The 25,775-nt window shown below is 46.9% G+C and overlaps 3 protein-coding genes across 20 annotated transcripts in view; all 3 read right to left on the bottom strand.

Moving 5' to 3' along the window:
- LOC310670224 (uncharacterized protein) overlaps positions 1-21,898 on the bottom strand; it is a 58,500-nt gene extending 36,602 nt beyond the window's left edge. The window contains exon 1 of the mRNA XM_083425142.1: positions 21,749-21,898. The gene's annotated coding sequence lies outside the window, so the exon portion shown is untranslated. The remainder of the gene's footprint in view (positions 1-21,748) is intronic.
- On the bottom strand, positions 1,205-12,383 carry LOC310670240 (uncharacterized protein). 2 transcript variants are annotated; one of them, XM_083425198.1, is made up of 7 exons: positions 12,300-12,383; positions 8,588-9,387; positions 7,990-8,113; positions 7,436-7,518; positions 4,712-4,838; positions 4,130-4,222; positions 1,205-3,673 (listed from the first exon to the last, which is right to left on the bottom strand). In XM_083425198.1, exons 2-7 carry the CDS (start codon positions 9,035-9,037, stop codon positions 2,370-2,372), a joined length of 2,181 nt encoding a protein of 726 aa, XP_083281324.1. In that variant the 5' UTR covers positions 9,038-9,387; positions 12,300-12,383; the 3' UTR covers positions 1,205-2,369. The 2 variants fall into 2 exon arrangements, with proteins under 2 accessions (XP_083281324.1, XP_083281325.1); XM_083425199.1 differs by having other exon boundaries at positions 8,588-9,098; positions 12,300-12,351.
- LOC310670102 (uncharacterized protein) overlaps positions 15,807-25,775 on the bottom strand; it is a 32,518-nt gene continuing 22,549 nt past the window's right edge. For 6 of the 17 annotated variants that reach the window (XM_083424744.1, XM_083424732.1, XM_083424742.1 and 3 more), the window contains exons 8-12: positions 25,554-25,676; positions 22,049-24,232; positions 20,382-20,443; positions 18,906-18,984; positions 15,807-17,004 (exon numbers count right to left, since the gene is read on the bottom strand). In XM_083424744.1, coding sequence (XP_083280870.1) covers positions 18,940-18,984; positions 20,382-20,443; positions 22,049-24,232; positions 25,554-25,676 — 2,414 coding nt within the window. In that variant the 3' untranslated portion in view covers positions 15,807-17,004; positions 18,906-18,939. Of the gene's footprint in view, positions 17,005-18,555; positions 18,985-20,381; positions 20,444-22,048; positions 24,233-25,553; positions 25,677-25,775 lie in introns of those variants that run through there. The other 11 variants (XM_083424745.1, XM_083424736.1, XM_083424746.1 and 8 more) reach the window with 4 other exon arrangements.

Genomic DNA, 25,775 nt, shown 5'->3' with positions numbered 1-25,775 from the left:
TGGCGCCACCTACTGTTGGGCTCCTTGCCTTCTGCCCTACCAGCCCCGATGGGCACCAGCCACCACTGACCAGGGACTGGAGACCCAACACCCAGAGATGTCCCACTGGAGGAAGGCTGAGGAATGGGAGAGACCTGACACGCCACCTCTAGATGCACAAGCCCCCACCCCTGTGATGTCACGGACTGGCTGGATGCAGAAGAGTGGTGGCAGGCAGCAACTGGGGAACCCCCAGGGGAAGGCGGCTCAGAGCTTGGGGATGTGTGGTGGGACAACAATGAGTGGTTAGAGCAGGCATCCCCAAACTCGGCCCTCCAGATGTTTTGGGACTACAATTCCCATCATCCCTGACCACTGGTCCTGTTAGCTAGGGATGATGGGAGTTGTAGTCCCAAAACATCTGGCGGGCCGAGTTTGGGGATGCCTGGGTTAGAGGGAGAAGACTGGGAGGTGGAGGTGTCAGAAGCTGGAGAGCTAACAGGGTTTAGTGAGTAGGAAGAGACTGTGGCAGAGAGAGCAGTTCAGAACTAGCGGCAGAAGAGGAGCCTGGAGAGGTGAGGGGCCCAGAGGCAGAGATTGAGTTAGCTGGTGAAGCATCATGTGTGTCTCCTCCTCCCCTCTCCACTGGTCTCCCAGGACCAGGAGAGGAATGAAGAAGGTGGAGCGGCGACAGACAAGGCTTTGGAGTCTCAGATTGATCTGGAAGGATCTGAGGGAGAAGACTGTAGGAAGGCCTTCAGTCCTGCCTCATAGGGGCAAGGCCTAAAGGGAAGACTGGCTTTGCCTGGAAAACTGTTGCTATGGAAGTTGCTGCGCTCACTAGGCCTGAGACGTTTTGTTTCTTTGAATAAAGAGTTAACTTCACTGACGCCTTGTGAGTTGCTGCTGACCTGTGTCTTACATCCACCCCGACACCTACTCTTGAGCCTCCATGATTATCCCCAAGACCCCAAGAGCAGAAATGAGATGGGTCTAAGCCAAAATCTGAACCAGAAAGCACAAAGCACGCTTGGCAGGAAGGGGACAGGCGCCAGAGTTGCCTCTCTAAATCCTTTCATTTGCCTGTTGTTGGGGCAACATCTCATTTCGAACAGCTACTAGATTTGCACTCTAGTTCTGGACTTCTGGGGAAATGGGGAATCTAAGCTGGACGGCAGTGGTGGAGACCGGAACAACAACAACAAGACACCTAACCTCAACCACAGATCTTGCAAGAAATGCATTATTATTTTTTATACAGGACCAGGGAGAGGAGAAACGCAAAGGGAAACAAGTTTATCTCACACAAGGTGCAAGCAGATTGAAACAGGTACAAAAAATTAAAAAAACTGACCATCTAGTATCTAACGCTCTGTCACAACAGAGGCCGTGATCGGCCTCCACAGTTGGAGGCAGTATACTAGGTGCTGGGAACTGCAGTTTGGAGAGGGTACCATTTGTGCTCAGGGTCTGCTTGGTGGCTTCACACTGGGGCATCTGGTTGGCCACTGTGAGATAATAATAATAATAATAATAATAATAATAATAATAATAATAATAATTTGGCTCCCAACAAAATATTAAAAAAAATACAGCACTAAACATTAAAAACTTCCCTAAACAGGGCTGCCTTCAGATGTCTTTTAAAAGTAAGATAGTTGCTTATTTCCTTGACATCTGATGGGAGGGCGTTCTACAGGGCAGGTGCCATTACTGAGAAGGCCCTCCGCCTGGTTCCCTGTAACTTTGCTTCTTGCAGGGAGGGAACTGCCAGAAGGCCCTCAGAGCTGGACCTCAGTGTCCGGGCTGAACGATGGGGGTGGAGAAACTTCTTCAGGTATACAGGACCGAGGCCGTTTAGGGCTTTAAAGGTCAGCACCAACACTTTGAATTGTGCTCGGAAACGTACTGGGAGCCAATGCAGGTCTCTCAGGACTGGTATTATATGGTCTCAGCAGCCACTCCCAGTCACCAGTCTAGCTGAACCTGATCCAGAAGGGCTCTTTCTTATGTTCTTATCAGTTGTTTGAGCACTACATTTATTTTTTGTTTGGGTTTATTAATGAAAACTTAGCACATTCACACTTCCAACTCTATAGCTCTACCTTGCTTATACTACTAGGATGGGACTGCAGTCTCTGCAGGGGAAAAAAATCCCAGAGGGATCTAGGAAAACGTTACATGCACACGAAACTGTTCTGCTGCACGACCGTATCATAGAAGTGGAGGGTACCCCAAGGGTCATCCAATCTGCCACCTGCAATGCAGGAATCTTCCACCTCTCATTTGTGTGAGCAATTTCCTTCTCTCGTAAGACGTCATCTAACGTGTCATTCTCTTGTGTGCTGATTGGCGCTTTAATTTTTTTCATAAAAGTCAAAACGCCGTCGTTACGTGTTCTCTCTGGCGTGAATTTTCCAGTGCCGAATGAGATTTGGACTCTGAGTGAAGCTCTTCCCACATTCCGAGCACTTGTAGGGTTTCTCTCCAGTGTGGAGCCTCTGGTGCCTGATAAGATGGGAGCTCTGGTTAAAGCTTTTCCCACACTCGATGCACTTATACGGTTTTTCTCCCGTGTGGATTCTCTGGTGTGTGAAAAGGTTTGTGCTCTGATTGAAGCTCTTCTCACAAATGAAGCATTTATAGAGCTTCTCTCCTGTGTGGATTCTCTGGTGCCTGATAAGACTAGATTTGTCGCAAAAGCTTTCGCTGCAGTCCGAGCATTTATAAGGTTTCTCCCCTCTGTGGTATCTCTGATGTGTAAGGAGGCTCCAGTTGCGACTGAAGCTCTTTTCACACACTGAGCATTTATATGTTTTTTCTCCCGAGTGGATGCCTTGATGTGTCATAAGACCGGATTTGTCTGAAAAGCTATTGCTACAGAATTTGTATGGTTTCTCCTCTAAGTGAATTCTCTGATGCTTAAAAAGGTTGGAGCTCTTACTGAAGCTTTCCCCACAGTCAAAACATTTATAAGGATCTTCTTCTGCATATATTTCTGGATGTCCAAGAAGACTCATGTTATCAGAGATGCTCTTGCTAAAGATTACGGAACTACACAGATCCTTCTCTCCTTTGTGAATTTTCTCATGTGAATTGTGCTTAGACTGAACAGAGAAGCCCTTACTGCCTTTGGAGTGATTACGGGGTTTCTGTGTCGTGTGGATTTTCTGGTGAGCAATAAGGTTTGAGCTGCGGCTGAAGCTTTTCCCACAGTTCAAGCATTTATAGGGTCTCTCTCCTGTGTGGATTCTCTGATGGGCGTTAAGACTCGATTTTTCGCAAAAGCTCTTGCTGCAGTCTGAACAGCTATACAGCTTCTCCCCTGTGTGCAGCCTCTGATGTGAAGTGAGTCGCGTCCTTCGGTTGAAGCTCTTTCCACAAAGTGCACATTTATAGGGCCTCTCGCCTGTGTGGATTCTCTGATGAGTAACAAGGCTCGATTTGTGACTGAAGATCTGCCCACACACAGCGCACTCGTTCCTCCTCCTTCCTTTGCACGGTTCCTTTTGGAACGAGCTTTCGTGGAACTCCACATCCTGCAAATAAAGGAATCTGTCCTTCCAATTCACTGCCGGCGTTCCAACCTGAATCTCCGGTCCATCTTCACTCACAAATATCTCTTTCACATCTTGAGTCTCAGTTCCCTCCGCAGCAGCCTCATAAAGTTCATTCTCGTTCTCCGTCTTCCAGCCTGAAATAAACAGAGATGCTTGTTTATTTCCTGCTTCTAAGTTGTGAACAAATAAACGGCCTCGGTCCTGTATACCTGAAGGAACATCTCCACCCCCATTGTTCAGCCCGGACACTGAGATCCAGCGCCGAGGGTCTTCTGGCGGTTCCCTCATTGCGAGAAGTGAGGCTACAGGGAACCAGGCAGAGGGCCTTCTTGGTAGTGGCGCCTGCCCTATGGGACGCCCTCCCACCAGATGTCAAGGATATAAGCAGCTATCTTATCTTTAAAAGACATCTGAAGGCAGCCCTGTTTAGGGAAGTTTTTAGTATTTAATGCTGTATTGTTTTTAACACTCGATTGTAAGCCGTCCAGAGTGGCTGGGGAAACTCAGCCAGATGGCGGGGTATAAATAATAAATGATGATGATGATGATGATGCTAAAAGAGAGAAACAAAAGATTAGTCTTTTGCCCACCTTTAAAACTCTCCCCTTCCTCAGTACACTGCTCAATGAGCTCTTCCTCTTCCAACCGGCAGATGAGGTCAGGCTTGGGAGTCAGCAGAGCTTCTAGGAGATCAAAACATAAAAATCAAACAGCTGGTTATGTAGGGGCTGCAAGAGAGCTTCCAAGCTCTTTCCATCCATGTAGGAAGGACTGTTGCTCGGTGCTACAGCATTTACTTTTGTATGTAGAGAGTCCCCGATTCAATTCTTTGTACCTCCAGGTACGTCTGGGAGAGATTCACCAGCCTGAAACCCTGGACAGGGACTGCTAGTCAGGCCACATTCACACCACACATTTAAAAGCACTCTCATGCCACTTTAAATGATCATGGCTTCCCCCAAGGAATTCTGGGAGATGGTGTTTGATAAGGCTGCTGGGAGTGGTTAGGAGCCCCCCTATTCCCATCATAGAGTGAGAATTACAGAGTGGTTTATCTGATTTGGCATGGGCTGGCCGGTGGGGGGGGGGGCTGAGGGAAGTTGGAATCCAACAACATCCGGAGGACCAAAGGTCCCGCCCCCCGCCTCATCTACAGCCAAAGGCGTCCTTACCTAGAGAAGCCACCATCCCATAATTCTGCAACATGACCTCCCGGTACAATGCTCTCTGGCCTGGAACCAGCAGGGCCCACTCCTCCTCTGTGAAACTCACAGTCACCTCCTCAAAAACCACTGGCTCCTGAAACACATACAAAACTATTTTCTTTATGCTTTTCGGGTTTATACATTTCAATCATTCTACAATCATTTTAACATTTCAAAACTCGTCTTCCTTCCCCCCTCTTTCTGCGGTCCCTTAAGTTTATTTTCAATATCTTCTGCCATATCCAAATGAACTTAATTTGCTCATTTATTCATCTACTTTAAATGTATTATAAATCTGCAGGTTATTACAATAATCCTGCGAATGTTCTTATCTGTTTACAATTTATCTGTAAATATTCAATAAACCACTTCCATTCTTTTACAAAAAGTTTGTTATCTTGATTTCTTATTCTTCCGGTTATTAATTCTGCGTATTCCGCAAGTTTTTGTATTCATTCTTCCTTTACTGGGAGTTCTGCTTCTTTCCATTTGGGGGCAAATAACATTCTTGCCGCTGTAGTAGGGATGCATGAATAAGAATGACCACAAACTCGACATGAGCCAACAGTGTGACGCGGCAGCTAAAAAAGCCAATGCAATTCTGGGCTGCATCAATAGGAGTATAGCATCTAGATCAAGGGAAGTAATAGTGCCACTGTATTCTGCTCTGGTCAGACCTCACCTGGAGTACTGTGTCCAGTTCTGGGCACCACAGTTCAAGAAGGACACTGACAAACTGGAATGTGTCCAGAGGAGGGCAACCAAAATGGTCAAAGGCCTGGAAACGATGCCTTATGAGGAACGGCTAAGGGAGCTGGGCATGTTTAGCCTGGAGAAGAGGAGGTCAAGGGGTGATATGATAGCCATGTTCAAATATATAAAAGGATGTCACATAGAGGAGGGAGAAAGGTTGTTTTCTGCTGCTCCAGAGAAGCGGACACGGAGCAATGGATCCAAACTACAAGAAAGAAGATTCCACCTAAACATTAGGAAGAACTTCCTGACAGTAAGAGCTGTTCGACACTGGAATTTGCTGCCAAGGAGTGTGGTGGAGTCTCCTCCTTTGGAGGTCTTTAAGCGGAGGCTTGACAACCATATGTCAGGAGTGCTCTGATGGTGTTTCTTGCTTGGCAGGGGGTTGGACTCGATGGCCCTTGTGGTCTCTTCCAACTCTATGATTCTATGATCTAAGTTTCTATACAGTTTGGGTAGTTCTGTCCTTATAATACAAAACTATTTCCTAGCCAAACCTCCCAGAAAATGGGGTGATGATTGCTCTCCTTCCATCACACGCCCAAAGAAGACAATAGGAACAGGTGGTTGTTTTCAGGCTGCAGAATCTGCAGGTATTGGATTTTCTGTTCCTCATCAGGCAATGGTGTTTCCACCTGCCTTGCCCCACCTAGCCTTTCCCAGACTATGACTTTGAGAATAGCAGCCGCAGTAGCTGGCAACAGAGGAGTTCAGGGATATTTTTTAAAAATAGTTTTATAAGTTGTGCTTATAAAAGTGTGGTGCTTATAAAAGTGTGGTGTAGTGGTTAAGAGCGGTGGACTCGTAATCTGGTGAACCGGGTTCGCGTCTCTGCTCCTCCACATGCAGCTGCTGGGTGACCTTGGGCCAGTCACACTTCTCTGAAGTCTCTCAGCCCCTCTCACCTCACAGAGTGCTTGTTGTGGGGGAGGAAGGGAAAGGAGAATGTTAGCCGCTTTGAGACTCCTTAGGGTAGTGATAAAGCGGGATATCAAACCCAAACTCTTCTTCTCTTCTTTGTTTCTCAGCTTGATGCTTCTACATGGTTTTGTATGTTTTGTGGTATTTTACGTGATTTGCTGTTACTTTTATTGACTGGTAATTCTTTATTGTGGTCGAATTGTTTATTATTTGCTGATGTTTAATTTTACTGTTTATTAGATTCTGATGGATTGTTTTATATAAGTTGTTTATTTTAAAGTTACTGTGATTTTTATATTGGATCAGTCTGTTACTATTAATGTTTGATGTTTTGTTGTGTTTTTATGTCTTGGAAGTCGCCCAGAGTGAAATATTACATTATTATTGTTGTTGTTGTCGTCATCATCATCATCATCAGTCACCCAGCCAGCACAGCTGTCAGGCATGATGGATGTTGCACTGCAGCGACACCTACAGGGCAACAGGTTCCCAATCCCTCTTCTGCAAGATTCAAAGGTTCATACCGTCAAAATGGGCTGAACTCACAGCTTTCCCCGTAGGTGAGGGCTTTGAACAGGAGCGAGGAACCCCCGGAAAGCCAAATGCACCCCCTCCCAGCCCCTCTACTGTACAAAAGTAAGAGTGGCATTTGCTGCTCCGCCTACTTTTGCCTCTGGCCCCGCCCACCGCTGGCCTGTGGCCCCTGATAGGCTGCCCAGAACAGAATGTGGCCCTCAGGCTTAAAACTGCACACGCACACACACAAAATCCTTGATACTGAGGACTGAAAAGAGAAGGAGGGGAATTGAGAGAGGTTCTTTTGTGGAATTGTGATGATAGTATGTAATTATATTCTTTAGGGAATTGTGAGAATCCTTATTGGGGGTGCTAACGATGGTACGTTGTGAGCGAGGACGAGTTATTGTGCCACCCTTCCTCCCAAAGAAGCCCAGGGATATATAAGAAAGTGGCACCCCAGTTCTCTGAAATAGGTCTCCCCAACGGGCTTTTTCCTACCTGAGTTGGCTGGACGGTGGATGTCCCCCCTCCAGCAGAAAAAGGAGAAGATTCAGAATGTGCCTCAGGTGCCATTTCACTGTCTGTTAATGAAACGGAGGTAGAATCAGAAGCAGAGGGCCAAACAAAGATTTAAAACCAGCCTCCTAGCCAATCAGGGTTTATTTTTTAATCAGCCTCCCAGCCAATCAGGGTTTATTTTTTAATCAGCCTCCTGGCGAATCAGGGTTTATTTTTTAATCAGCCTCCTAGCCAATCAGGGTTTATTTTTTAATCAGCCTCCTAGCCAATCAGGGTTTATTTTTTAATCAGCCTCCTAGCCAATCAGGGTCTAGTTTTTCCATCTGCCTCCTAGCCAATCAATCAAGGTTTCTTTTTTAATCAGCTTCCAAGCCTGAAGATGCAAAGCAAAACAAAAGAGCACATTATAAAGTGTCACACCCTGGTGGATCACGTTAAGCTTGTGATCCACTAAGACACCCAAATCCTTATTGTGCGTAGTATTGCCAAACGAGATCTCACCACCTCCCCCAACACTAAATGCAGGATTTTACCTTTATCTCTGTGGAATTTCATTGTGCTGGTTTTGGCCCCACGTCCTGGCCTGTCAAAGTCGTCCAACGGAACCTTCTTTGCACCAGATAAAGGGCCGACCACCTCCATCAGTGGCTCCTGGACCTAAAACAGGAGAGAGTATTAAGGGCATCGGAATATGTTCTTAACGGACGGCCATCTGTCATGGATGCTTTAGCTGAGACTCCTGCAGAGCATGGGGTTGGACTAGATAACCCTTGGGGTCCCTTTCAACTCTACAATTCTGTGATTCCCCCTTTTCTACTCCTTTCTCAGCTCCATGATATTCATGCATTCATTCATTTAAATTTTATTTCGTTTTTCAGATTTTGAAATTTACAAACAATTATCAAACAGCCAACATAAAAAGAGGATTCCGAAGAATCTCCTGGACTCCCAACCTCCCCTCTGTGGGTCCTTGTCTTGCTCCTACATGTTGTCTATTAATCCATCATTTATTTATTTTAGGTGGGTGACCAACAGAACAAAGCTTCTGAGAAAGGCTGTAAAACAACTTCCTTGTAAAACAACAATTTCTTCATGCCCACAGCATGAACCACCAAAATGTAACCCGCTCACCGTTTGCCTTCTGTCCTCCTGCTGCTTCAGTAGAAAACCTTCCGCCAGGGTTACGGCCTGGACACAGCTCCCTGGGCGGCCTTCCCTGACCCAGCTCTGCATCTCCGGGGGCAGGACAGCCAAGAACTGCTCCAGGACCACCAGCTCCAACATCTCTTCCTTGGTGAGGCTCTTGGGCCTCAGCCACCGGCAGCAGAGGTCCAGGAGCCGGCTGCAAACCTCCTGGGGGCCAATGGCCTCTTGGTACCTGAACTGCCTGAACTCAGCACCGGAATTTGGAGAGTCTCGATTCAAGATCTTCGGAGCCGTTTTTCTGCTGGTTTCCATGCCACACCCAGACCGAGTGCTTTCAGTCCTCCTCCTTTCTGCTTTGAGAGCAGCTGAGTCTTGCAGAGCCTCGTCGGACTCCAGTCCCGCAGCCGAAATATCACCTTGCTTCACGGCAGCCATGTTCTCTCTCTCTCTCAGGACTGGCAATGGGGCTCAGTCCCACGGTTCAACAGCATTTCCTCTAGCCAAGCAATATATCCGGTTACCAAGAGGAGATTCTTCTCCCTATGGAAACAGAAGCTGAATACAGTGGTACCTCAGGTTAAGAACTTAATTTGTTCCGGAGGTCCGTTCTTAACCTGACACTGTTCTTAACCTGCGGTATCACTTTAGCTAATGGGGCCTCCTGCTGCCGCCGTGCTGCCACCGTGTGATTTCTGTTCTCATCCTGAAGCAAAGTTCTTAACCCGAGGTGCTATTTCTGGGTTAGTGGAGTCTGTAACCTGAAGCGTCTGTAACCCGAGGTACCACTGTAATAATAAAAGAAAAGGTAAAGGACCCCTGGATGGTTAAGTTCAGTCAAGGGCGACTTATGGGGTTGCGGCGCTCATCTCGCTTTCAGGCCGAGGGAGCCGGTGTTTGTCCACAGATAGCTTTCCAGGTCATGTTCGCACGGAAACACTGTTTACCTTCCCGCCACAGCGGTACCTATTTATCTACTTGCACTTGTGTGCTTTCAAACTGCTAGGCTGGCAGGAGCTGGGACACAAAAACAGGAGCTCACTCCATTGTGAGGAGTTGAGCCACCGACCTTCTGATAAGCAAGCCCAAGAGGCTCTGTGGTTTAGACCACAGCACCACCCGCATCCCGGAAGCTGTATACTGTACTGAGTCTCAGCTCACCCTAAGAAATTGGAGGCATAGGAATGGTGTGGGGAGAGAGGAGCTGAGCTCTGCTCTCCTAAAAATGACTGGGGACCCAAACCTTCTTGTAGGTTGAGAGACGCAAGATACAGCACCTGTGTCTCTGCTTAGTCTTCTGAAAAACTGGGGATGGGCCATATCTTACTGGCAGAGTATGTGCTTTGCATCTGGAAGATTCCAGATTCAATCCCTGTCTTCTCCAGGTGGGGCTGAGAAGAAGAGACTCCCATTTCAAACGCTGGAGAGCAACTGTCCGCCAGTGTCAACAATTCCAAGCTACTTAGATCAATGGTTGGACTCAGGACCAGGCGGTTTCCTTTACTCCTTAAGCGGAGATGTGTTGTAGGAGTTATTATTCATTGTATTTAGATCACACCCTTCCTCCAAACATCTCACTGTTTCATACTGTCAGGAGCAAGCCGGCATTACATCACAGCATTCAATTTGGAGTAAACACTTTACAGCCAAACTTCGGTTGTCGAACGTAATCTGTTCTGGAAGCCTGTTCGGCTTCTGAAATGTTAGACAACCAAGGTGTGGTTTCTGATTGGTTGCAAGAGCGTCCTGCACTCAAGTGGAAGATGTGTAGAACATTCGGCTTCTAAAAAACCTTCAAAAACCACAGCGTTTACTTCCGGGTTTTTGGCGTTCGAGAGGCGAAACGTTCCAAAACGGAGCCGTTCGGGAACTGAGGTTCAACTTGTACAGTGGTACCTCGGGTTAAGTACTTAATTCGTTCCAGAGGTCTGTACGTAACCTGAAACTGTTCTTAGCCTGAAGCACACTTTAGCTAATGGGGCCTCCTGCTGCTGCCACGCCGCCGGAGCACGATTTCTGTTCTCATCCTGAAGCAAAGTTCTTAACCTGAAGCACTATTTCTGGGTTAGCGGAGTCTGTAACCTGAAGCGTATGTAACCTGAAGCGTATGTAACCCGAGGTACCACTGTATCAGAAAGAGCATGATATGCACAGATTGGGCCAAATATCAGGCTTAAAGAGCCCAGCAGCTCATCCCTGTTAGGCTTTGCCCCTGCCTCCCCACAGCTAAATCCCCTCCTCTCCAGGGTTTTCCCAAGCAAATGGAGACTTTGCCTGCATGAACCTCTCCTCCGTCCTTTTCATGCCTCTTCTGGTTCTGGGAGACAAGCGGGGAGGGGAGCTTGTCACACCAGGAGGAGGAGAAAACCCATGATTCTTCACCAGCCTGACCCATCTCTGCCTCTTGGCCTTCCTCATCCCACTCTCCTGCTTCTGCTTCTGCCTCCGATTCTGGGCTTCACTCTGCCACAGACTCTCCCCGCTCACTAAGCCCTGTTACCTCTTCAGCTTCTGACACCTTCTCCTCCCAGTCTTCTTCCTCTGACCACCATTCATTTGCATCCAACCAATCCGTGACACATACATATAGGGTAGTATCCAGACTTGAGTTTCAGTCAGTTCCCATTGAAACCAACTGGACTAAAGCCATTACTAACTTTTCACAATGATTTTAAGCAGCCTAAGCACAACTGACTCAAGTCTAGATACAACTCAAAGTTCCTCCGCCTTTTTAAAATTATCACTATGTCCTCGAAAAGAGATAGTGACTGGCTTACAGTCACGCAGTAACACTTGCAGGTGAGGGGATTTGAAATAGGATCGTACCTGTCCCACTCCAACCACTACACCACGCTGCCTCTCAGTTTAATAGCTGGGTGGTTAACATAAAGAGTTCTGTGGAACTCAAAAGCTTGCTCGCTAATGGGTAACAACTGCAGTACAATCGCCCTAACTGCAAATCATTGCATACACCAAACAGCAATTACGTAAAACAAGGCATCAGTGATTTGAAGAAAGGGAGCAGGAATTCATAAATATAATCTGCTAGCTCATACCTAGCTTAACATCCGCCAGACCTCTGAATCTCCTACGCAACTTATTTGCAATGCTGTCTAGACTCTAGCTCTCTCTAATCTTTCTTGCAGCGCCACTCCACGCATCACAAATCTGCCAGCGTCGCACAAAAAGAATAAACCGTTTCTGCTTCCCGGAGTTAGCAACGGTTTCAGGAATTGGTCTCTTGGATAACCCTATATTTAAAGTATGCTTCCCTCACTGCCCCCACCCCCGGAACCCTGGGAACTGTAGTTTGCAAAGGGTGCTGAGGATTGTAGTTTCGTGGGGGTCAGACTACAGTTCCCATGATTCTTTTTTGGGGAATGCAGAATGGGATTTAAACATCCTTTAAGTGCATGGTGTGTACACAGTCTTAAGTCCCAACGAATAAATGGGATTTTATTCCCAGGTAAATGCAAGCAGGACTGTGGCCTTCTCTGCTCGCGGTAAAGGTGCCTTTATCACTACCATTACTTTTAGATATTTTCCCCACCCTCTCAATAGACCAACCTGCAATTTCTTTAAATAAACATATATTTGTGACAATCATTCCTATAAATATGAAATCTGGTCTGCAATATTTTTTCCTGCTACGCCAGCTCTTCAATGCACCCTTTTCACCCCAAATGCATTTTGCACTCACCTCTTTCCAGGAGAAATTCCAAAGCGAATCCACCCCCCTTTTTTATTTTTTGCAAAGGTAGAGCGAAGGGGGATAGGCAAGGTTGGCCGGAAGTGCCTCCAGCAACGAATCAACCTCGCCTCCTGAAGGGACCCTCTAGGAATGCAGCACTCGGTCAGATTAACCCTTAACCTGTAAGGAGGGTGGGAACACACTACCCTGGAAAAGTGGCATCTGGCTAAATAATTTTTTTTCTTTTAAGTTTACAAAAAATATATATATTATTATTTTAAATGGGAAAGGCTATTAAGAACTCAGAGAGCGGAAGTTTGGGATTTGCAGTCAGGTGTAGAAAAAAGGTTGCTGAAACCATATTCAGTAACAGTGCAATCCCGCTGGGTGATTCAATCGGGCCGGACAAAATGACATGCTGTTTGGCAGAGAGCCCATCGCGAAATTATACTGTGGAAGATATAGAAGCTGCCCTGCTAAGAGCAGCCGGTCCGTTAAGTTCAGTAATGTGAGATGCCCAGGATTTCATAGGAGAGGACTCTCCCAGCTGTGCTTGGGGGTGTCAGGATTTGAACCTGAGACCTTCCGCAGGCAAGGCAAATGTTCAACCACTACTTTACACAAGGGAGCATAGGAAGCGGGCTTCTTCTGAATCAGACCATAGGTCCATCTAGCTATGTATTGTCTGCACGGACTTGCAGCAGCTGTCCAAGATTTCAGGCAGGTCTTTCTCCCAGCCCCGCCTGGAGAAGCTACAGGATTGAACCTTCGGCACCCCAAAGAGATGTTCTACCACGGAGGCAAACCCCTTTCTCTAGCCATCATTTAATTTCACTCTTTAATCTCAGAAACAGACCCCATTTTCACGTAGGGAGCAGTCAGAGATGGCTAGCCACAATATTAGCTGATTATTTTATTATGCCTACTTGTTTTTAAAGTCTTTATTGTATCTATGCATTCTTGCGTCTATGTTATACAATTTCATACAGTCCACTTAGAGGTGCTTTTTTAAAAAAGGTAGTATATAAGTAAAATTAAAATCAAGCTAGCTGCTGATCAGGCAAATTAACAGGATGGCAGAGTTGGAAGGGGGCCAGAGGGTCATCTAGCCCAACCTCTGCAATGCAGGAATATTTGGCCCAAGTGACATGCTGGAAATATTTTATTTTCCTCGTCCAGGCCTGCCTGAACTTCAGGTAGCTAAGGGTGTGCAAACAGGTAGGTAGCTGTGTCTCCTACTTCAAAAAAGACTGAAATTTGGAATACAGAGCACCAGTTCTGGTCACCTCTCCTCAAAAAGGATATTACAGAGTTGGAAAAGGTTCAAAAAAGGGCAGTCCAACTGATTATTTCATTTCTATACCACTTAATATATTAAAAATATCTCTAAGCAGCGTACAGAAGACTGAAGCAACAACAGACAATGATCAAGGAGGTAGGCCAACTCCCCTATGAGAAATGTTGAAGCATTTAGAGAAAAGAAGGCTGATAAAGGCTGATAGTCAAAGAATTGATGCTTTTGAATTATGGTGCTGGAGGAGACTCTTGAGAGTCCCATGGACTGCAAGAAGTTCAAACCTCTCCATTCTTAAGCCCTGAGTGCTCACTGGAAGGACAGATTGTGAAGCTGAGGCTCCAATACTTTGGCCACCTCATAAGAGAAGACTCCCTGGAAAAGACCCTGATGTTGGGAATGATGGAGGGCGCAAAGAGAAGGGGACGACAGAGGACGAGATGGCGGGACAGTGTTCTCGAAGCTACCAGCATGAGTTTGACCAAACTGCAGGAGGCAGTGGAAGACAGGAGTGCCTGGCGTGCTCTGGTCCATGGAGTCACAAAGAGTCGGACACGACTAAATGACTAAACAACAAAGAGAAAAGACAAGGAAGAAGGTGGCATGACAGAAGTTTATAAAATTATGTGTGGCACGGACAGGGTAGAGAGAGAAAAATATTTCTTTTTTTCTGTTTTATTTTTACAAAGTAAGAATCATAAATATGTAGGAATAAAAATGTGCACCCCACCACCAAGACCATTCCATTGTAACCATCCAACCTCCCAAAATTTCAACACTTCTTGTGATGGTTTGACCCCTTTCCGTTTTAACAGTACAAATTCTAAAAACACCCTCCGTATCGCCTCAAAATCATTTCTCCTGCATATTCCCTCTCTTACCTTAATGGCACATGTTAATTTATCATTAACAGCTATACCCCACACCTCTTTATACCATTCTTCCATTTTATATTCTGCTTGCCCCGTCCACTTCCTAGCGATCATAATTCATGCCGCTGTCAATAAATTTGTGAGCAAGCCCTTCATGGCCTGCGAACCTTCCACCCCATCGTAAATTGATAATAATGCTACCTCTGGACTTTTGGTCGGCTTTAACCCAGTGATTTCTGTTATCTCCTTAAACACTCTGCCAAAAAATGTACGGATTTACACCTCTACCACATGTGAACAGAATTCCCGGTTTCCTGGCATCCCCTCCAACATAACAGAGAATATTCCTTGTTTATTTGATTTAATCTGACGTGTTAATTACCATATCCAAAGAAGAAAATAAAGTTATAAAAGGGGAAACCAGTGAAATTTATAAAATATTAGTAGAAATGGAGGATCAATTAAAAGAGGTGTGGGAAAAGGAGACCAACAGGGCAGATAGATAGTCAAAGCTGGGGGGAAATATGGGAGGATCGTACATTGAAAATGTTGTCTATAAGAATAAAAGAAAATTATTATACAGTGGTACCTTGGGTTAAGTACTTAATTCGTTCCGGAGGTCCGTACTTAACTGAAACTGTTCTTAACCTGAAGCACCACTTTAGCTAATGGGGCCTCCTGCTGCCGCTGTGCCGCCAGAGCATGATTTCTGTTCTCATCCTGAAGCAAAGTTCTTAACCTGAAGCACTATTTCTGGGTTAGCGGAGTCTGTAACCTGCAGCATATGTAACCTGAGGTACCACTGTATATATATAAAAGATTTCTCCCTCTCTCACAACACTAGGGACATCCAAGGAAGTTAAATGTGGAAAGATTTGAGACAGTTAAAAGGAAGAATTGGCTAATGCAGCACCGCTAGGATGGCTTTAAAAGATGAGATAAATGCATGGCACATAAGGCTATCAATGGCTACCGTCTGCCTCCACAGTCACAGACAATAATGTTGCTGGAAACCACAGAGGAGGAGTGCGCTTTTGTGCTCAGGTCCTGTTTCTCACAGAGATCTGTTTGGCCATTGCAAGTCTCTCACTCTATGCTTCCTCAAAGCACCGCTGGCCCAAATACGGCTGCGCTCTGCCCTTCTGGGGGCCTTTATAAAGCATCTTAGATTCAGCACACCTCACACCATACCAGTTTAGAAAATGGGAACCCGGTTTAGAAAATGTCCCCTGTCCCATCCTGTTAATACTCACTAGGGGAGAGAGCGGAAGGTTGGTGAGGGAAACACTGAAAAAATATAGAAGGAAGCAGGCAATTCCCCCCACCCCCAGAGGGGGAAAAAACCAGCGATTGTACAGGTAACGTAGCTTTATTTAGTTAGCGATTCAAAATAATCTCTTACTGATATACAAAAATAATTAGAAGCACTTGGAGCGGTGTCTAGAGCATGACTACAAAGCAGGGTGTGTTTTTTTAAAAAAAATTACAACAAGTCGAACAAGGGCTGGTAAATTTGCTAGGAGAACTGGTTACATTCAAACTGGATATTATTATTATTATTTCATTTCTATACCGATTTGTGTTTTTAAGAAATGACCATGGGAGGAGTCTGGAGAACAAATAGTAGCTTGGTGTAAACTGATTCAGGGGCTTCCATTTAAACTAGCGCTTTGTTTGGGCTTTTAGAATAGAATCGGCTTAGGGGGAGGAGAAATGTTCTGGGTAGCCATGCCGTGCCATGCCCCCACCCCTATCCCACAGCATCCTCGCCTTGAGCCATGTACCTCCCTCCCCAAATACATGGAGGAACGAATGTCTGCAACAGGAAGTCGTCCTGGTCCCAATCTAAACAATGTGAGGAGCCTCTAAAAGGAAGAGAGGGGCAGCAGGGATGGGACAGAGGCAACTGCAGTGACAACCCCACTCCTCCTGACTCCGCGCTGTGCAAGGAAGACCGCTTCTAAAAGATAATCATCTTGGTATAGCCAAGCAGCCAGGAAAAAGAGGCCATGCCGTATGCGATGGGTAGGTTGCCACGGGACAGAGCCCTCTCTCAGCGATAGGATCGTAATCCAGGGACCTTTCGTACAAGGAGGTTCATCAAGTTAATCCACCTGATGTCTTTCGGCAAGCATGCACAGATATGTGCGTACGTGTATTTAATGGGTGTACGTTTGCATAGACACATTTCCAACTTGGCCGTTAAAAGATGAGGATATGCCTTCACCCTCAATATTTTATCCTCGCAGTCACAACAAAGGGAAGTGGAGGCTGAGGGCCTAAGACCAACCGGCCGAAGACTTGCTTCATTCCAGAGTGCGTGTATTTAAATTACATTATTAACGACATTTCTCTATATACTGTTATATATTGCAATTTCATATATTCCGGTCCTTTTTTTCTTTTTTTTAAAAACCTGCACTTAACTATAAACCACTCACAGAGGGCTTTGGGCCACAGAGCAGTATAACAAAAAAACGTAATACGTAAATTAATAAAAACTTCTTCTTTTTGTTCGTTTTCAGGCCGGCAATCTCGATCGAGGAACCTGAAAAAGAAAGTGAAAATTTATTTGTTTCTAAGCTCAGGGAAACGGAGATGATTCTTCTCCCTGGTACATATTTTATCTTCCCAATAAGGTTAGGATGGGGATGGGAGAGAGAGAGAGAGAGAGAGAGAGAGAGAGAGAGAGAGAGAGAGAAAGAGAGAGGCTGGCCCAAAGTCATTTCTATGGCGAGGTTGGCATTTGAATGTAGGTCTTACCAGTCCTAATGAGGGGAGTTCTAGTGAGATCTGTAGCGCCAAACAGTCCCCACACTGGTCCTAAGGGGGCCTAGATTTAATTTAATGCAGACTTTGACAACCTGGTCCCCCATGCCAGATGTTCTGGACTACTGTCAGCCACAGTCAATGCCAGACTGAGGGGAAATGCTCTAATATACCGTAGATTCCGGCGTATAAGGCGACTTTTTAACCCCAGAAAAGAGGTTTAAAAGTCGGGGGTCGTCTTATACGCCAGGTATGGGTGGCGCGGAGCGGAGCCCGCCGGGCTGCTTTCTCCCGGCGCAGAGCTGCTCAGCGTATTAGGCGACTGGGCTTGTAAGACAAATCCCCAAATTGCAGCTGCCAATTTGGGGGGTCGTCTAATACACCCAGTCGCCTAATACGCCGGAATCTACGGTACACTGTCATAAAAACACATCAAGGTGGTATACGACATATAGAAATTGCTGGCCTCCATCTGTCTCGATGGACAATGGAGAACGGATCAGGGGGTCAAGTCAAACCACTGTGTTAGCAGCACGGAAGTGACCTCCCCAGGGCATGAGCCTGGGCAGCGTGTCTGGAGGTCCTGGGCTGCCCAGACGACAAGGTCTCCCATCTCAGCCTCACTGATGTGGCCCAAAGGAAAGCACAGCGAGATGTTTGGCACCAGCTTGGCTGCAGGAATTGCCGGAAGGAGTTGTACAAGGCCCTTTCCAACCATTTTAGGGACTCCAGTTTTGTGTAGGGTTTACTCCTTAGCCTTTTCTCCTCCCGAAGATATCCCATAAGGCAGTAAAGGTTAAGGGTCAGTGTCTTCCTTCTCCTAGATGGGCTACCTTCCCATGTGGACAAGCCCCGTGTAAAATGCATATTAAAAAAAACCCCCAGCAAAAAACATGAAAAACAGAAATAAAACCTTAACAAGTATTGATTCGTTAAAAAGGCAGAATTTATACTGCAAAGGCCTGTGTAAACAATATCATTTTCAAAAGACCTTTGGAAAAAAGGGAGGGCTGGTTCTTGCTTAACCTGTTCCTGAAGGGAGTTCTACAGGGCAATGGAAGCTCAGTCCCCAGTGAAGAAGAAGAAGAGTTTGGATTTGATATCCCGCCTTTCACTCCCTTTAAGGAGTCTCAAAGCGGCTCACATTCTCCTTTCCCTTCCTCCCCCACAACAAACACTCTGTGAGGTGAGTGGGGCTGAGAGACTTCAGAGAAGTGTGACTAGCCCAAGGTGACTAGCCCATGCAGCTGCATGTAGAGGAGCGGAGACGCGAACCCGGTTCCCCAGATTACGAGACTACCGCTCTTAACCACTACACCACAGTCCCCAGTGAAGGCCAAATGAATCTTAGAACCGTGGGGAAGCGCCATCAGAGGATCTCATAGATCAAGGGGGAGGATAAGAGATCAGACAGCCAAGCTAGCTGGGCATGATGGGAGTTGTAGTGTAAGAACATCTAGTGACCCGAGAATGAAGAACACTGGACTAATCTGATTAAACCCAGATGGATACCCCATTGGTAACAGACAAGCCAGGAATATATTTAGGGATTATCTACTCAACAATAACTAACTGTTCCAAATCTTTAAAAAGATAACTTCATCTCAGGTATTACTTATATAAAAGGGAAGATCTGGAGTCACAGAGTGATGGTAGCTTTTGATAGGATAGTGGTCTCACCTCAGGTCCGTTCCCCTGTGCAGCCAGTCTGAATCTATGCGGTAGTTTGCACAAAGAATAAATCACCATCCACGCTTATCTGGAATGAAAATGAGAATGAAGAAGGCTACCATCTCCCAGTCAGGCTCTTCCTGTTTTCAAAGAATGGAACTACATTCCGTCCATCTTGACACAAGCAGGCCTAGCCTATGTAACAGATTGCCGCCTCAAATGTGCACATCTGCACTGTGAAAACAGCTTTCCTCACACGGGGTGGGACAAGTGGCAAGATGCCAGGAAAGAGATTTTTTATGTCCGAGAGAGCACAATGTAGACATGAACTTCCCTGTGAACCAATATATGTCTACTCAGAAGCAAGTCCCAATGATATCTATGGGATTTGCTCCAAAGATACATAGGACTGCAGGACTAAATGCCCCTTGTAGCATCACAATTACAATTAACTACTAGGTGGGACCCAAAATTGTTCCTGATAATAAACTGCAACCTCTGAGAATTGGTGCTTGAGTTTGTGGTTTCTTCCTCCCACCCCATCGCTTTTTCCTTTTGTGTCATGTCTTCATACTGTAGGCCATTTTTTTGTGTTTTTCCTTTACCCTTTTCAGGGTGATGCACACTTTATGGTAAAATTAGTGGTGTGTTTACACTGCAGAGTAGCTGGTAGTGTGGGTTTTACTTCAAAATGAAAAGCAAATGTTAACTGTGCTCTAGTTCCTTGTAATAAACAACACCTGTAAAGTTTTTGTACATTGATTTCACTATATGTGTTTTTATATGTACAGTGGTAGAAGAAGAAGAAGAAGAGTTTGGATTTGATATCCCGCCTTTCACTCCCCTTCAGGAGTCTCAAAGTGGCTAATATTCTCCTTTCCCTTCCTCCCCCACAACAAACACTCTGTGAGGTGAGTGGGGCTGAGAGACTTCAGAGAAGTGTGACTGGCCCAAGGTCACCCAGCAGCTGCATGTGGAGGAGCGGAGACGCGAACCCGGTTCACCAGATTATGAGACTACCGCTCTTAACCACTACACCACACTGGTACCTTGGTTGTCGAACTTAATCCATTCCGGGAGTCTGTTTGATTCCTGAAACTGTTCAAAAACCAAGAAGCTTCCTGCAGCCAATCGGAAGCCGCGTTGGATGTTCAGCTTCCAAAAAACATTTGCAAACCGGAACAGTCACTTCCAGGTTTGCAGTGTTCAGGAGCCAAACCGTCCACGTACCAAGGCATTTGACAACCAGGTATGCATGTATTGGAAACTGCCTAGAGTGGCTGGGGCAACCTAGCCAGCTGGGCGGGGTATAAATAATAAAAAGATTATTATTAAATAAAACAAAGAAATAATGGCAGTCAAGCTGAAGCTGGCAGAGGAAGTGTATCATGTTGCAAAGCTTGGTGGGACTTCACCACAGAGAGAAAGAAGACAGCATATTTAAAGTTTCTCTAGCGACCGAAAAAACAACAATTCATTTCTTACCACAGCAGTGCTTATTGCTTCCACAGGAAATTCTGTAACTTCAACAGGTTCAGCAACCAACTCTGAAATGGACAAAGAGGTTTGGCTTGTGTCAAAACACGATCATCTAGGGCCAGCCTTTCTCAACCTGTGGGTCCCCAGATGTTGTTGGACTACAACTCCCATCATCCCTGAGCTCTGGCCTTGCTAGCTAGGGTTGATGGGAGTTGTAGTTCAACAACACAGGTAGAAAAAGGCTGATCAAGGCAGAAGGTACAGGATGGAGTAAACAGAGACTGACAATCCCTGAATCGGGGTGAACAGTCCAGCCCCCACTTCCCACTGCGGGGATTTCAGGTGGTCCATGAGGCCATGACAAAAACAGTGAAGAGAGACCAGCTTCTTCAGTCAGACATTTCACCTATCCAGTGTGTTCAGGTTGATTCATTTAATATTATTGTTACGGGTTTATTTCTTTAATATTATTATTTTTATTATTGGCATTACTGACAACAACAATAACCACCACTTTGAGATTCTTCGTTATCAAGCAATATATAAATGCTATGAAATGAAAATAATAAACAAACGCCTCCCACCATTTTCTCCAAGGAGATGAAACTGGCATAGAAGGTTCTCCGCCCCCACTTCAGAACAACCCTGTGAGGTAGGTTAGGATAACAGACAATGACTGGCCCAAGGTCACACAGTGAGCTTTGGGGCCAAAGCAGTATTTGAATTCTGGTCTCATAGCTCCTAGTCCAATACTCTACCTCCACTTTTATTGATTTCTGCATTGCAATTCTACGATTCTATGATACTATGACAGCTTATTTGCGAAAATGTTAGCTCTTCAACCAGGCCTTTGGCTGAGTGACAGCCGATGCCCTTTTAAAAATACATTGTGAAAGGGGGGGGTTATTGGTTTGTTTTTGTTCCTATTTTTACAGGGGTACCTTGGGTTACAGACGCTTCAGGTTACAGACGCTTCAGGTTACAGACTCCGCTAACCCGAGAAATAGTATCTCGGGTGAAGAACTTTGCTTCAGGATGAAAACAGAAATTGCGCGGCAGTGGGAGGCCCCATGAGCTAAAGTGGTGCTTCAGGTTAAGAACATTTTCAGGTTAAGAACAGACCTCCAGAACAAATTAAGTTCTTAACCCGAGGTACCACTGTATTGTAATTTTGTGAATTGCCCGGAGATAGAATCATAGAATCATAGAGTTGGAAGAGACCACAAGGGCCATCGAGTCCAACTCCCTGCCAAGCAGGAAACACCATCAGAGCACTCCTGACATATGGTTGTCAAGCCTCTGCTTAAAGACCTCCAAAGAAGGAGACTCCACCACACTCCTGGCAGCAAATTCCACTGTCAAACAGCTCTTACTGTCAGGAAGTTCTTCCTAATGTTTAGGTGGAATCTTCTTTCTTGTAGTTTGGATCCATTGCTCCGTGTCCGCTTCTCTGGAGCAGCAGAAAACAACCTTTCTCCCTCCTCTATGTGACATCCTTTTATATATTTGAACATGGCTATCATATCACCCCTTAACCTCCTCTTCTCCCGGCTAAACATGCCCAGCTCCCTTAGCCGTTCCTCATAAGGCATCGTTTCCAGGCATGAAGGCTGGTATGCAAATTTAATTAACGACGACAATCGCGGCAACCGCCTCCTGCCGCCCCTTCTCACCTGTCTGCATGGCGTGTGTCCTTTCGTGCCTCCTCAGCTGCGAGCACCTGATATACCTTTTCCCGCACTGCAGGCACTCGTAGGGCTTCTCCCCGGTGTGCGTCCTCTGGTGCACGAGGAGAGAGACCTTCAGCTTGAACCTCTTCCCGCAGTCGGCGCACGCAAAGGGGCTCTCTTTGCTGTGGGTGGCCTTGTGCGCCTCCAGGGAGGCTTTCTGGTTGAAGGTTTTCCCGCACTCGGGGCAGGCAAAGGGCTTCTCCCCCGTGTGGATCCGCTGGTGCCGCGCCAGGTTGCTCTTGTTGTGGAAGCGCTTCCCGCACTCGGTGCAGAGCGACGGCTTCTCCCCCGTGTGGACTCTCTGGTGCGTGTTGAGGGACGACTGCTGGCTGAAGCGCTTCCCGCACTCGGTGCACTGGTACGGCTTCTCCCCCGTGTGCGTCCTCTGGTGCATGATAAGGTGGCATTCGGAGTGGAAGCTCTTTCCGCAGTCCAAACAGGGGTGCGACTTCTCCTTGGCGGGGGGCTTGGGGCTCGCGCTGACAGCCTCCCCGCCGTTGAGGCTTTTCCTGGGGCTTTCGCGGGGCACCTCTCCTCTGTGCATTCTCACATGCAGCAAGTACCCCCTTTTCCGCTTGAACCTTTTCCCGCACTCCGTGCAGACGTAGGGCTTCTCTTTGCTGTGGGTCGGCTCGTGTTCAATCAGACACACCTTCTGAATGAAACTTTTCCCACATATGGGGCAGACGTACGGTTTCTCGCCGGTGTGGATTTTCATGTGCCTGATCAGGTTGCCTTTGTTAGAGAACCTCCGTCCGCATACGGTACACAGGTATCTCCTCTCCCCTGTGTGGACTGTCTTGTGTTTACTGAGGGCCTGCTTTTTAATGAACTTCTTCCCGCACTCGGGGCACTGGTAGGGCCTCTCCCCTGTGTGGATCCTCTTGTGAACTATGAGGGACACTCTGCTCATGAAGCTCTTCCCGCATTCGGGGCACTTGTAGGGCTTCTCCCCCGTGTGGGCTCTCTCGTGCAAAATGAAACTCCGCCGCCATCGGAAGCTTTTGCCGCAGATCGAGCACTGGTAGGTCCTGTCCCCCGCGCGAATCGTCTCGTGTGTGTTCCTCTTGTGCTTCGTCAAGTTGTTTCTGTACCGGAAGCTCTTCCCGCACTCGGGGCACTGGTACGGCCTTTCTCCTGTGTGGATTCTCTCGTGTAAAATAAGGCGATGCTTCCAGTAGAAGCTTTTGTCGCAGTGCGAGCATTTGTGGGGCTTCTCTCCTCTGTGGCGCTTCTCGTGTCCGGTCAAGGCACATTTGGTTTTGAAGCTCTTACCACAGTCTTGGCAAAGGTAGGGTTTCTCTCCCGCGTGGGTATTCTGGTGTACGACGAGAGCCGCTTTCCCGTTGTAGCGCTTGCCGCAGTCTGAGCATTTGAAGGGCCTCTCGTCTGTGTGCATTCTCTGATGTTCGATGAGGGAATATTTGAAGATGAAGGTTTTGTCGCAATGGGCGCAGGCGTGCGGCCTCTCTCGGGTGTGAGCCCTCACCCTGTGCGCATTCAGGTATTTTTCAAGGGTGAAGCTCTGGTCGCAATCTGAGCACTTGTACAGCTTCTCGGCCGTGTGGATTCTCTTGTGTATCCGAAGCAACGATTTCTGGTTGAAGCTTTTCTCACAGACGGGGCAGGTGTAGGTCTCTCCCGCATGGATTTTCTGATGTACGGCAAGGGATGTTTTCCACGGGTAACTTTTCCCACACTCGAGGCACTCGTACGGTTTCTCCCCAGTATGGGTCCTCTGGTGCGTAGCAAGAGATGCTTCCTGACTGAAGGACTTCCCACAGTCGGAGCACTGATAGGGTTTGTCTCCTGTATGAGATCTCTCGTGTGCAATGAGGCGTGCTCGCTTGTTGAACCTTTTCCCACAAACGGAACATCCGTATCGCGTGTCTCCTGGGTGAGACCTTCGGTGTTCGAGAAGGAGTGATTTGCGGCTGAAGCTTTTCCCACACTTGGAACAGCCAAAAGGCTTCTCCGCCATATGAGACCTCTCATGAACAGTGAGGTTCAGACCCTGCAAACCATCGCATTCACAGTCTTCCAGTGACGTCACACCACTGCCTGCCTGCCCAGGTCCTTCTGCCTGACAGCTTTCATCTTCTTTCTTCTGTGCTTGGTCACTTCCTGCTGGATTAAATGAAAGAATTACAAAGAAGATGGGATGTAAGAATGACAAGTTCCCATCGATAGCAACATGGCAATAAATAATAATAATTTTAACAATAATAATTTATTATTTATACCCCGCCCATCTGGATGGGTTTCCCCAGCCGCTCTGGGCAGCTCCCAACAGAATATTAAAAAAAACAATAAAACATCAAACATTTAAAACCTCCCTAAATAGGGCTGCCTTTAGATGTCTTCTAAAAGTCAGAGAGTTGCTCATTCCCTTGATATCTGATGGGAGGGCGTTCCACAGGGCGGGCGCCACTACCAAGAAGGCCGTCTGCCTGGTTCCCTGTAACCTCACTTCTCGCAGTGAGAGAACCACCAGAAGGCCCTTGGAACTGGACCTCAGTGTCCGGGCTGAGCGATGGGGGTGGAGACGCTCCTTTGGGCAAACTGAGCCAAGGCCGTTTAGGGCTTTTAAGATCAGCACCAACACTTTGAATTGTGCTCGGAAACTTACTGGGATCCAATGTAGGTCTTCAAAGCAGGGGCCCCCTCAAAGAATAAGTCCCCTCTCCCATTTCCCAAAATGCACTGAGGTTTGACGAAATAAATAAGGTGTTCCATTGACCAGGCGGGTGGGAACGGTGGTTCGGCAATATCTAGAACCCCAAAAGGTTCTCTACACCTGCACTAAGCCATAGTTAAGCTTAACTATGACTTAAAAGGGGAATGCACAGCATGGGGAAAGCAGGACTCTTTGCTCCTCTTCCTCCTAGAATCATAGAGTTGGAAGAGACCACAAGAGCCATCGAGTCCAACCCCCTGCCAAGCAGGAAACACCATCAGAGCACTCCTGACATATGGTTGTCAAGCCTTTGCTTAAAGACCTCCAAAGAAGGAGACTCCACCACACTCCTTGGCAGCAAATTCCACTGTCAAACAGCTCTTACTGTCAGGAAGTTCTTCCTAATGTTTAGGTGGAATCTTCTTTCTTGTAGTTTGGATCCATTGCTCCGTGTCCGCTTCTCTGGAGCAGCAGAAAACAACCTTTCTCCCTCCTCTATGTGACATCCTTTTATATATTTGAACATGGCTATCATATCACCCCTTAACCTCCTCTTCTCCAGGCTTCTCCTCTTCTCCTGCGGTTGCTGTGTTGCCAGGAGCTAAGGCATGGTTTGGCCTATCCAACCTTGGCAGGGGGTTGGACTCGATGGCCCTTGTGGTCTCTTCCAACTCTATGATTCTATGATTCTATCGTTTCCCCTCAAACAAACCATGGGCAGCAAGCCCAAGAACCAACCTTGGCTACCGCCACTCATTTCTATTCAACTACCTGCCGCTGTCTCCTTCTGTGTCTCCGTCGCTCTGTTCTCTTCCCCGCCTTTGTCCTCGCCTCCGCCTGGCAATTCTTCGAAGGGCTTCGCCTCCTCGCCTTGGCTCCCCATCACGGCGCCTGCTAAAAATCCCCAAAGATACACGAGAGAAACGGAGCCTCAGTTTGTTTGCGGCCTGAATTTACACATCAACTTCCCCCTCACCTCTCCCAAGGGACTCA

The sequence above is a fragment of the Podarcis tiliguerta genome, assembly GCF_965153285.1.
Source record: "Podarcis tiliguerta genome assembly, chromosome: 2".
NCBI lineage: Eukaryota > Metazoa > Chordata > Lepidosauria > Squamata > Lacertidae > Podarcis > Podarcis tiliguerta.
The sequence above is the reverse complement of the archived record's forward strand: the minus strand, read 5'-3'. Positions and strand labels throughout refer to the sequence as shown.